Genomic DNA, 13,333 nt, shown 5'->3' on the forward strand with positions numbered 1-13,333 from the left:
AAAAAAAAAAACAATTTGCTCCCATCGACAAGATTTCTTTAAAAACTACCATTAAATACTTTTTCTAATTTACTACTTTTTTCTCTTCATCATCAACTCAAAAATATCTAGTGTAAGTTTCAAATTATGGCCCCCTAAATTTCAGTAATGGCCCTTAAGAGGACCATCTGGCCCACTTTCGAAAAACCTGCTTTATATAAAACAAAGATTGATGAAAAACATAACTATATATTTTAAATCTCACTTTGGTCTTTTATTTTTGAAAAAAAAAATTCAAAAATATATACTGTATAACTGTTTATTATATGTTAATTGATCCTTAGAACCTCAAAATTAGTTAACCTTTTCGGTTCAAAGTATCATTCGTGATTAAATAGTTTATTTTAACTAAACTGTGTATGTGAACCCTAGAAACTATTATTTATATCATTATCAAAGCTATAAACGTCAGAATTTGTAAACTCTTGAGTTTATCAATAAACTATATAAAATAAAAACAAAGTCTTTAGATATTTAAGCGTTTATTACGAATTGTTCAGGTTATTACGACAAACACATATACCAACTTGTTGTACAAAAAGTTGAAATGGGACGTTAAAACTGAATAGGTAGTATTATACAAATACTGTGCAATATGTTTGCTGAAATTTAATAAACATCAATAAACGAATGAGTATATTCTACTTACTATGTGTGTACAACGTGTTAAAAAATATAAAATAAATGGTAGTAAAACGTACAACGTTCGAATAAAACATAAACAAAAAGCGATAGTACAAAATTTAAGACACTAACTTGTCATAAGAAGTATTTGCACTGATAAATTGCGTTTATGTTCAACAGTTAAGATCATATGCATCAAGTAACTATAACAAAAAATTGAAATAATTTAGCTGGTAACATTCGAAAAACGTTAGTAGGATAACTGTAAGAAGAATAAAAAAAAGAGTCAGTGTACAGAAATACTAGTTTATACTTTGGTATTATCATTTGGTAGTAAGTTTAAAAAGTTTGTGGTATTTAAAAATAAAGGCTTCACTTTTTATTTATAGAGGTATACTAAAGGTCTTGAAACTTTATGCTCGTATAATTTTATTTGTGATTGTACATACATGAGCTTTTATAATAAAATACAGATGATAGATTAAATAATTTTTGAAGAAATAAACTTAGCTTACTTAAAACTGAAATGCTTGATTCAACGTGAAACATCAGCTTTGTTTATGACATTACAAAGTAAATTGTAGTAGAAGTTAAATACTGCATTTATAAAAACAAATCTACATTTAAGAATAACTATTGCAAATAAAAGATAAATAAAAAGGTGATAAGCTTACGATTAGCACTACAGATAATAATCGTACGTTAAAAAATATATAAAAACATTTGTTTATATATCGATTTTGAATAAAAAGATTTGTTAATAAAAAAAAAAAGATACTATCTTAAAACATTCGGCAAGATATTATTAATTATCATATGGTTTGCAAATTATGATTTGTAGCCATTGGGGTTGTTTTGCTGCCACCTCCACAAATCCTCGCACATTTCCTCCAATGAGCGTTCGGCTTTCCACGCGAATCTGCTCTCAGCCAATGAGGCGTCGGCATGCACGTCCCCCAGATCACCTGTCACAATTTATTTGTGGCTTCTTAACAAATTGGAAAATTTTTAGTTGATATCAAATTAGATTTATAGATTATTAGATTTTATTAGTTCACTGGAGGACTGAGAATTTCGAACTTAAAAGTTCCTTTTGAAAAATACTTTTTTTTTAGTTTGTGGCATCTAAACAGATATATTGTTCTAACAAACAATTTTCAGTCTATCATTTATTTAATGAAAGATTAATAAATTCAAACTTTTAAGTTCTTTTTAGTAAGCAATAAAACTATTTTATTTCTTAGCTTATTTAATAAAACTTTAAGTTAAAAACACTATAATTTTCAAATCGACAATTAATTGAGACCACATGGCAAGCAAACTTTTATGAAAAGAACAGGTTTTACTGAAAAATTCATTTTAGGCCAAGGTACTTTTGAAAAGCTTTACTTCAAATCAAAATAATATAAGAACAAATAAGTAATAAAATAAGGGCATATGAAGGTAAGTGATATTTTACAATTTAAATTAAATGAAATCATAAAGTACTTCCAAATTATTTTTTATAGATACAAAAAAAAAACTAATATGGAGCTATTTTCGTAAAAAGTTTTGGAAACAAACGTATAAACCGCAACTATTTCTAAGGATGTTTTGGTCAGAAATATTTTTACAACTTTAGTATGTAAACATTCTAAAACCGTAAAAAAAAATTACTTAAAATTTCAAGTTTCTAGCTTGAAACTCAAAAAAGCATATAGTTAGAGAAAAATGACAATAAAAAAATGCGGATTAATCCTTTATTTTTAAAATACATATTATTTTAAAAACAAAGACTTATATTTAATTGACTATAGCTCACATAAAAGATAAAACTTAGTGTAATAAAGATACTACTACAATATATCACAAGTTTCCATTTACATGATTTTAAAATATTTCATTAAAAATTAATTAGTTATAATTTTATTATATGTCTTGAACAAATATTAAAAAAAAAAAAAATTGTTTATTACGTTAAAAAACATTTGTTTATTAGGTATTTTTTATAAACATACAAAGATTTTAATTTTAATTATACAAGTCTACTTAACATAAACAAATTTATTAATGGAGTTACCACTATTATACTCAAATAGTGTTTCTTTACTAAAAGAAAAACAAAAATTATTGTAATATTTAATTATACTTTTATGATTTGAGCACTTTTTTTTAATGTTAAGTACTTTTGTATTACAAATTATTATAATTTTTTCAACAACAATAAAAACTTATCTAAAGCAAAATATTTTTTAAATCAATTTATGTAAAATAAATGAGAAAAAGCAAATAAAAGTATACAACTTCCTGATAGTAAACAAATGTGTGGGAATTGACAACGTGTCGCAAAAAAAAAGTGAATTTCAAGTGCTACTTGACAAACACAAAAGAAAATTTTCGCCCCTTTTGTGAAAACAACAATGAAAACTTATAAAATAATTTCCTCAATTTTATACATTTGAAATACATCATAAATTACTAACTTACAATATTCAACTTAGCTTGATCAAAATAGTAATTTGTAATAAACAGGGTTGCCAAATGTTTTTGGCAAATTTTCTTAAGGTTTTCAAATTTTCCTCCAGGTTTTTAAAGTACACGTTTTTGGGTCTATTTTTAGTTTATAGTTAAGTTTAATACATTGTTTAAATAGTATAAAAAATATTGAAAAGATAGTCGAAAGCTACTTTAAATGTGTTTGTTAATAAAGAAGTTTGATGATTACAAAAAAATGTTATCTATATGATAGATTTTTTGAGTCGAATCGAAATTTTACTACTTAACATGTTAAAATTGTTAAAAATTCCAGGTTATTTTTTCAAAATTTCTCAAATTCCAGGTTTTTCAGCCTAAGTTGTCAAATTCCAGCTTTTAAAGCTTTTTGGCAACCATGAATAAACAAACCTGGTCTTCTCATAATTTTATTAATTTTAAATACATCATACAATATTAGTAATATTTTTTAAAGACTATTTTTATAATTTTTAACCATGTTTTTATATAACCAACCTGGCCTTCTAGCAGCTAACTTGTAAGGCACTTTTCTTCCAGATGCCTTCTGTAAAGCTTCAACTGCTTCTAATACTGAATATCCCTTGCCAGTTCCCAAGTTGAAAGGCTGTCAACAAGTTTGAAATGAAAAAACATATATATATATATATATATATATGATAAATTAAAGAAAAGAGTGAATTTAAATTTTAGCTAAAGTGATATTAAAAGTAACTATATAATAGGTTTATAAGTCACTTTAACTTTATTTTAAGTACTTTATTATAACATGCTAATCAATTATTTAATACTAAGTCAGTAAATTCTTAAACGAGTCAGATTTAATATAATATAGAACTAAATACTTAACTTTTTCCCTTTCATTTTAATAACAGCATAACAAATATATATATTAAAATAACTTGAGCTTGGATTGTATTTTGATATTACTCAAAAAACTCAGGTTGGAGCACTTTAAACATTAATTTTAGTATTATAAAAATATTTTTATCTTATATGTAAATTTTATTTTATAATTAATATATATGGATTTAATTTTAATAATCTATCTAAAAAAACTTAAATTTAAACATAAAAGTAGTAAAAGACATAACTTTGAAATTATTTCTATTTATAGAAAATTAGTTATGGAGAAAATTTTGTTATTCTATTTTAGATTGTAATCTGTTTAGTGGTCATTAAAGAAATAGAGCATAAAAAAACATGCAATTTTGAAAACTAACTTTGTAAACAAGTGATCTACAGGGGTTAGATTTTTAAAAAAATATCATGATAAACCACAAGTACACTGTCAAGCATAAACAAACTCTCAGTATTAGAAAATTCAAATTTTCAACTTTAACTTTATTAGCATATGTTTTTCTTAATTAAATCAATAAATAGCATGTTGATCGGTTGTGTCATGGTAATTTTGTTTGCTTTTTTAATGACACACCAATACTTATATCTGTTTTTTTTTTAAATGATTAAGTTTCCAATAACTTTTATTTGCTTCTAATTAGTTAACCTTTGTATAGCATACGAAAGGTTCTAATATAGAATTATGCACCTTTTCTAGTTAGTAGACTAAATGTGGCAGTCTTTTGTGTATAATGGGTAGGATTTATAAAAGATGTGCTATTTTATTAAGCTAATGAAGCGGAATGCATTACTTTTAGAAATCTATAATATTTTTTTTATTAAAGTTAAAACAGTATAAATATGCAACTAGTACTACGATTAACTATCAATTTAATTTATACAACTAACCAATTTTTTAACAAACATTTGAAATTACTTGTTTTGCAAACTTTAAATTGAAAAGATACCCGCAAATCGTCTCTTACCAACTCCATTCATTTTTTATTCATTTTAACAAAATTGATATAATTAAAAAAAAATTAAAACAGAAACTGTTCATCTAGTTTCATTTGGATATTAACTAGAACATAACTATATGCGTAAACAATATAAAAAATTAGGTGTAAAATGTAATTTAGCATTACTAACTTTAAAATTTTTAACTTATCTTGATCCACTAGTTTACACTAGTGATCCACTGGTGGATCACTAGTGTAAACATAAAACAGGAGAGCTTTTAAATAAAATCTTTTTAATAATTAGGTAATCTGCATTCATTTAAATCTGTAAATTAAGAAATTATAAGCCATGTGCAAGCATAGAATGGGAGAGTATAAACCCACTCTGGGTTTCCCAAAGCGAACCAAGTGGCTCCCTTGGAGGCCATGAGCAGCAAAGGGGTCAAAAAAAAAAGGGGGGGGGGGCATTAGGTTAAAATTAGAATCTTACGCTAGATATTCTGGAGTTGATGAAAAAAAATGTCTGAGGTGTTTTTAACGGTAGTTTTAAAACTTACACTAGAAATTTTGGAGAACTTGTTGATAAAGAGAAAAAAAAAGGTCTTAGGTGTTTTTTAAGTAATCTTGTTGGTGGGGGCCATAGCTTTTTTAATTTCTCTAAAGAGGGCCATCTGAAAAAAAGTTTGGGAAACCCTGGTATAAACAACAATTTAACTAAAATATACTCATTTTTTAAACAATTTTTTCCATGTTACTTTCAAAACATTTATTACAAAACCTTACCTCACAACCGTTGATGTCCTGTATGCAGTTGAGGGCGGCGGTGTGCCCCCTAGCCAGATCAACCACGTGAATGAAGTCCCGGACACCAGTGCCGTCCTTAGTTTCGTAGTCCGACCCGTACACGTTCAAATGGGGCAGCTTGCCTATTGCCACCTAAGTTGTGTTGGTTTAAGTAAAAATGTTCAAAAAACAATGATTTAGAATAGTTCAAAGTGAATAAACTTGTAGTAATTTTTCAAAACTTTTATGCAAGACATAAAATCTTTACAAGCTAAAACGTATTGTTTTTAATATCCTACTTACTAACACAACAAAAAAGAAATCAAGTTATAAGTGTGTCTTTGAAATTTTTCATTGATGAAGATACGTACTCAATGTATTTGTAAAATATTTGACTCATTTTAGAGTACAAATTTTAAAACTTTACAGATATTTTGCTTGGTTAATTAAGAAAAATATGTAACATTTTTTGCATGCTTTCTTTGTGATCAAATTAGTTATACTAATTGATTTTGATAATGAACTATTGTTTTTAAATACGTACCTTGAAAAAATACAAAATATTAAGTCATAAAATAACAAAATAAAATCAATTATACAAATACTTTACATACATTTGTGTTTTTGAAGTCTGTAATATTCTCGAATCTCAATTTTTTTATAAGTATACATATGGTATTGTTTGTAGATTAATAAATTACCAAGCACTGCATACTTAGACAGTTAAAAAAAGTAAGTAAAGGAACAGGAAAATGTGATTCACCAACAGACACATGCTAGACACAATGAGTTCTATACATAATTGAAATAAAATTTAGACAGTAAAGGAAATAACGGAAAAAGAATACATGATTTACTAAATAATTTGTACCAAAAAGTTCTAAACACAATAATTTTATGCGTAAATGTAAAAGTAGTGAGTTTAGGCATACTAATTAAAAAGCAACCTATTCCAACTAAATAACAACTGTAAGTTCTTGAAAAATAGAAATAACCATCAAAGCTTACAAATAAAATTAATTTGTGAGTGTTTAAAAAAATAGGTATGGTTTTAAATAAAGAGTATCAACTAAAAAACTATTTTATTTATTTCTTAACCTTTTGTAATGATTGATTAAAAGCATGAATTTACCAATAATTACTTTTTTTACACTGGAAACTGTCAATCATCTTTTTTGAACTTTACGTTTCATCTACTTTATTAAAAGTAAAATATTAAGTAATACAAATATAAGTGATATATACAATTTCCGTTTTTCTTATAAATTTTTGCAAATTAAATAAAAAAACATAATTTAAATGAAAATTTTAAATGTTTGTAGATTTTTTTTTGAGATTAAAAACTTGTTATAGATTGTGTAAATGAATTTAAAATAAAAGTTAGTTTGTGAATCAATTTTTTTTTTAAATTTTTTTTCATTTGCTGTTTAAGTATCCAGTGCTTAGCTTTTTTAGGCAAGAAACTATACCATATACTTTAAAAAGTTATGAGAAATTGAGGAGTGTATGTAACATAATTGTGTTTAAAGTTATCAATTGAAATTTAAAACTCGTCTAGTTTTTAAACTTAAATAAAATTCATTATACATACAAACAAATTTATACATATTATACATAAAGTTAAACATGATTACAATAATTATGGTTATTTAGCTTAATCAAAAAATATGTTTTTTTATTTTTCATCCTATAAGCCAATAAAACTAGCTAACTGCTTTTGAATTATTTGTCAAGTTTTTAACCACAAATTTTATTATTGTTAAAAGTTTCCTTTTTAACTAATTAATTTTATTTGTGTTCCCTTTCACTACTAAATTTAATGAACTGTTCCACTCTCAATGGTAATTAGTCATAAGATTTAATAAAAAAATACATCTATCATGAACATTCTAGAACACATTGCAAAAGCTATAGTTCTTCTGACAAAAATTTCTCAAATTTAACAAACAAATTCTATTTTAATTGGAATAAAATATTGCGTACTTTATTCTTTATATATTTCTATTTGAATAAGATTTTTTACAACTGAAGATCTCGTTTTCAAACGAGTGAAAAATTGTATTGATAATAAAATTTAAAATTTATAATGGAATAAAATATTTATTTTTACTGAAAATCTCATTAATTTTAGTAGTTAAAATATAGTTTTATAAACAAATTTGAATTTCAACAAACCTGAGAAACATAGGGCATGAGGTTGTTTGGTATTCCTTCAGGGTCTTCCCCTATCAAACCACTCTTGTCGCATCCAACCGGGTTGAAGTACCTCAATAAAACAATCTTCCACCCACTTTCCGACTGGGCCACGTCCTTGTATATTTCCTCGATGAAGTACTTGGTTTTTCCGTACGGGTTGGTCAGCCCCTTGCCCACCGGGTGCTTCTCGTCAACTGGCAAGTACTCTGGTGGTCCTGTAACATGCTGGTTTGTGAATGAGTTTTTAACTACGGATGCTATTAATAAAAATGTGCATTATGAAAATTGTGAAACAACTATTGCAAAATAATTATGCTGATATAAGAGCTTTAATTGTGTGAAGAAGTTTTAGAATGGATGCATGTTTTAATAAAACTGTTGCAAGCTAATATATAAAAAAGCTCCATTTGATACATGGTTTTATTTTTTTATAAAAATTTACATAAAAAAGTCATACGATTGATATAACTAACTAGATAAAAGTATTTTATATCAAATTTATATCAAAAAAAAAAAATTTATTGATTAAAAGTTTTATGTTGGTGAAGAAGTTTTTAAGTGTGGATGTCTAGTATAGAGTGAAAAAACTGTTGCAAAATTGTTATGCTTGTATAAATATGCTTCAGCTAATGTATTTTTCATATATAAGAACTTATAAGAACAAAAAAAAGGGTGCACGACTATTCAAATTCGGACAACTCAAATTCACAAAAAAAAATTGAAACGGCCACAAATAAAAAAGTAATGTATATTGTCAAATATAATAAATAAATATGTAGGTCATATTAATATCTACAAGTCACTTTTTTATTTTTGCAAAACATTAAGTATTTTGTTATATATGCAGAGTTCGTGCGCGAAATTTTATTTATTTATCCTGACTGAGACCAATTTAGCCTGACATTTTTTCAAAGTAAGGAAAATCCCCTTTAGAAAGCATTTTAGGTATTGGGGGTCTTGATTAGTACTATTGTAGTCTCCGACTTCAACCAGCTTTAACTCAAAAATATTTTGAGCTTTAAAAATATGCAAAAAGCAACTCATAGCTTAGTTACAACTCAATAAAATAAGACTAAATTGTGAAAAAGCTGATTGACCCCCCCCCCCCCTTATGCCCCTTATATAACCAATTCAGTGATAAGTTTTAAAATAAGTGTTATATCTAATCTAATACTAGTGTAAAATTTTAATACATATTACTAAACACAATTGTTCAATTTAATTAAGCACTATAAAAATATTATAACCAGAAGGTTTATAATAAAACGACTTGCATTGTCGTGTATTATTAAAATAAGTATTAAAACTCAAACAAACAGCTAAGTTGTTGAACTAAACTGTAATGTTTAAACTGTATTTTTTTTATGAATTTTCATAATTATGACGTATACAGTGTACTCAAAACAAAATAACGAAGATTCTTAAATTTTTTTACAGATTTAACAAAAGGTTTTAAGCATTTATTTTTACAAATACTGACTGATTTTGTCTTTAAAAATTAAATCATTATTTAGAAACAAATTCACATCTCAATTTGATCTTAAAGAGATTTCTTAATTTTTTTTATCAAAAATTTTCAAGCATTTGAATTGAGAAAAACTGAGATTCTCAAATTTTTAAATAAAAAACTGATTTAGTCTGACGTTTTTCAACTTTTTTCAAAAAAACTGATTTAGACTGACTTAGCCTGACGCGCACGAATACTGGATATGGCTTAAATAAAGTAAAAAGTATAGTTAATTTTAGTAAATTTAAAATATCTTGAAAAAAATTTTAGATTTGCAAAAAAGAAAAAAGTGGCTTGTAGATATAAATAAGATCTGCATATTTAATTTTTATTTTCATCAAAATTTAATTAATTTTATGAGATATAGTCTTTTATATATTTTTTTAAGAATTTGAATTTTCGGAATTTGAGTTGTCCGAATTTGAATAGTCATGTAACCAAAAAAAAATTGTGTTTAATAACTTTATGAAGGCATTTACAAAATTTAGAATAATATAAACTTTTGATGATAACTTATTATTTTCTTTTTAAATTACTTTATGATTTTTTAATTCATTTAGCATAAAAACTGTGACACAATTTCAAATTTCATTGAATTTATAACTGTTAAGTAGTGTTTATAAAACTAAAAAGATTTTTTAAATAAAAGGCTAAGTAGCTAAGTCGTAAACTTTATATACTGAAAGAAGTCCTGTCTATATTGCATATCTATATTACATTTGAAGAACAAATTTATTAAGGATTATTATAAACAAAACCTAAACAAGTTAATTAATTTTTATAAAAAACAAGTAATATACCAAATATTTCATTGGATATTAATAGATATTTCTTTTTGTTTATTAGCATTAAAAGTATACAAAACAAAATTAAAAATTTAGATACTTATACTAAAAAAACAATAATTTTTAAACTTTAACCTACATTTAAAGAATTTATATGAAGGAATAGTAACTACAATTAAAGCTTATTACAAATATAGAAAGTATTCCAAACTTTTGGTGTTTACATACTTTTAGTGGAAATTTAATTGAATCAACTCATTTAAATTTACTTTATGTATGAAACTTAAAACATTTAGAACAAGTAACTTACCATAGACAGTAGCAGAACTGCTGAATATCATGTTTTTCACATTGTACTGCCGCATGCAATCTATCAAGTTAATGGCAACTAAAACAAATAAAATTAGCATAATTTATACTTGAAAACTTTCATTGACAATATAACTATTTATATTCAATACTTTTTACTGTCTTTTGTATTTTTTGTATCTGTGTAATTCAAACATGTATATATATTTTTCTTTATCTTTTAACTATGTTTTTTAATTAAAAACGCTGTTAATAAAACTAAAAAAAATTCTTATTTTAGATACTTGTGTAAAAGTAGGTAAACTTAATTAAAAATCTTTTTTTTTTTCAAGTTTATACTAAGATTAAAATAAAAATATTTTAATGATTCTTAAAATCTGACTTTTCTATTGGAGTAAAAAATTAATAAGACAATCTAAATTTCTATTTTAATTTAAAAGCTTTCAAAACATTAAAGGCCATAGGGGGTTAGCTATGTTTTTACAACTTGATTTTAATTTATAAAGTTTTTTTTCTAAACTGCAAGATGCTTTTTATCGTTATTAAAAATTCGCATTATTTTTTGAGATATTACCAGTCAAAGTCGGGTCGCATAATAGGTTCCGAATGGGAAGAGAAAACTAAAACAGCACAAAAAGACCTTTTTATTTAAAATCTATCTCCTCCTATATTTTTAAAGCAATCTTTTTTAAACTTTCACAGTCTAATCTTTATACAATAACAAAATAAATTACTTTAGATTTCAACAAATTTTAAGTAAAAATTTTTTTTTGTAATTTTTGTCATAAATTTTCTATTTTTTTAAGTTATAAAAATTCATAAGTAACGTTTTTTTCTTTAATATGAGGAATATTTCCTAAAAATCTGAGGAAGATTGCTTATAAAATGAAGGAGGAGAGAGATTTTTATTGATTTTTTAAATTTCCAAGAAAATTGACCCTGAAAAATTTGTGGTCCATACGTTTGTATCGGAAACTTTTAACAAAAATAAAATATCTCAAAAGTTAAAGGATACTATTGAATTCTATAAAAAATAACTTGTAGTTAGTACTTGAAGCTTTTATATAAAAGCTAAAGTTAGTTTGTGAAAAAAGTGTTGATCCTTTTTAAGACTTGGTGTTAACAAATTAGTTCATTGATAATATTTAAATAGTTTACTTCAAGAAAATTTCTTATATCATAAATAAAAACTACTTTATATAAAACCGATCATTTTTTGTTATTTTTATCTAAAAATTGTACTTTTATATATAAAAAAATCCAATTTATAAACTTTTAGACTATACAAATATTTTCTAAAATTTTGAGGTCTATAGCTCAAAGATCAAATAAATATATATACTTCTAGTTATTTCAAAATTATAAAGAAAATTGAGAATTAACAAATTCAGGTCTATATGTTTGTATGGAAACTTTTTAGTAAATTAAACACACCTCAAAAGTTTTTGTTGCACAAAGTTGGCTTGTATGTATAATATACTTACATATTAAGCTATATTATTTTTATACAAAATGTGATCTTTAAATTAGGCTTAAATTTTGTATAAAGACCTATGGTATTTTTGTAAAGAAATATTAGAGCCTTTTGGCCTTTATATAAATAAAATATTCAGGTCTTATAAAAACTAAGTTTTGTACATAACAAACAAATAATATATATCTTTTTAAATTAGCAAACATACTTCCAAGGTTCATTTCATAGTACTCAATGGGCTTCTGTATGGACTCAGTTACTGATTTAAGACCAGCAAAATGCAACACTGCAACAAAATTGTACTTTTTGAATATTTCATCAAGCTTTTCTTTTTCCATCAAATCAAAACCATAAAAAATCAATTCTTTGTTTGTTATTGTTTGAACTCGTTTTAAAACTTCTGGCATCTGTAGTAAGTTATAATTTTTAAAATAGAAGTGTACATAAATCTTAAGTCAATTGTTCATATAACAATACTTGTAAAATTTTAGTTAATTCAACTTAAATCTAATGTTAAAATAGCTTTAAGAGAAAATAAAAGAGTAATTTTAAAATGTATAATTTGTATAAACATTTCTCAAACTAACTTTTCCTTCATACTTGCAGTTGTCAATGATGACAGGAACAAATCCTTCTTTCTGAAGCTCAATGACAGTGTGAGATCCTATGTATCCTGCACCTCCGGGTACAAGTACATACCTTGGTGCTTCATTCATGTTTTAAGTACTAATTTAAATCCAACTAAAATAGAAAAAATTTTAACTGATAAACTTTTGGTACAACTTGTCTTTATGAATATATGTATTTATTATCAAAGGTTTTTTTGTTTTTTTTAATTTGTTTAGGTTTAATGCAGCAGTACAACAAATTTAATATTGATCAATATTTTTTTAAATATTTTTAAGTATCTAAAAACTGATAACTTTAAATTGAAATAAATTTCTTTTTTTAAGGTAGATAAGGATTAATCTTACTTTTTTCATAAAAACAGCAGATACGTAGCAAAGTTGAAATGACTTAATAAATTAATTTAATTTTTAAGCTATGTGAATGTTTAAATTACTTCAAACAAAATTACTAATCAATTTGAAACAACTATTGAAACAAAAAATTTACAATACATCATGGTCAGAAAATATTCTATTTAACTTAAATTAAAATTGATTGATCAGATTTTAGTAAATATTTGAGATAACTTAGTACTGTCTGTATCTAAAAATATAATATTAAATTCATAATAAATGACAGTCATAAGGGACACATTTTTAATAGAGGAAGAAAACTACAACTATAATCTCATTATTATTATTAAGTAAGGTATAAAATC

General features: G+C 24.7%; 1 protein-coding gene across 2 annotated transcripts; it reads right to left on the reverse strand.

Moving 5' to 3' along the window:
* Nucleotides 1-523: 523 nt before the first annotated feature.
* On the reverse strand, nucleotides 524-12,742 carry LOC145830097 (UDP-glucose 4-epimerase-like). 2 transcript variants are annotated; one of them, XM_082937985.1, is made up of 7 exons: nucleotides 12,594-12,742; nucleotides 12,215-12,413; nucleotides 10,534-10,593; nucleotides 7,911-8,146; nucleotides 5,736-5,888; nucleotides 3,652-3,760; nucleotides 524-1,628 (listed from the first exon to the last, which is right to left on the reverse strand). In XM_082937985.1, the coding sequence occupies exons 1-7, from the start codon at nucleotides 12,720-12,722 to the stop codon at nucleotides 1,492-1,494; spliced, it is 1,023 nt and encodes a 340-aa protein (XP_082794111.1). In that variant the 5' UTR covers nucleotides 12,723-12,742; the 3' UTR covers nucleotides 524-1,491. The 2 variants fall into 2 exon arrangements, with proteins under 2 accessions (XP_082794111.1, XP_082794110.1); XM_082937984.1 differs by having other exon boundaries at nucleotides 10,534-10,611.
* Nucleotides 12,743-13,333: the final 591 nt, after the last annotated feature.

This window comes from Thalia democratica, chromosome 2, assembly GCF_965202585.1.
Source record: "Thalia democratica chromosome 2, ktThaDemo2.hap1.1, whole genome shotgun sequence".
Classification (NCBI taxonomy): Eukaryota; Metazoa; Chordata; class Thaliacea; order Salpida; family Salpidae; genus Thalia; species Thalia democratica.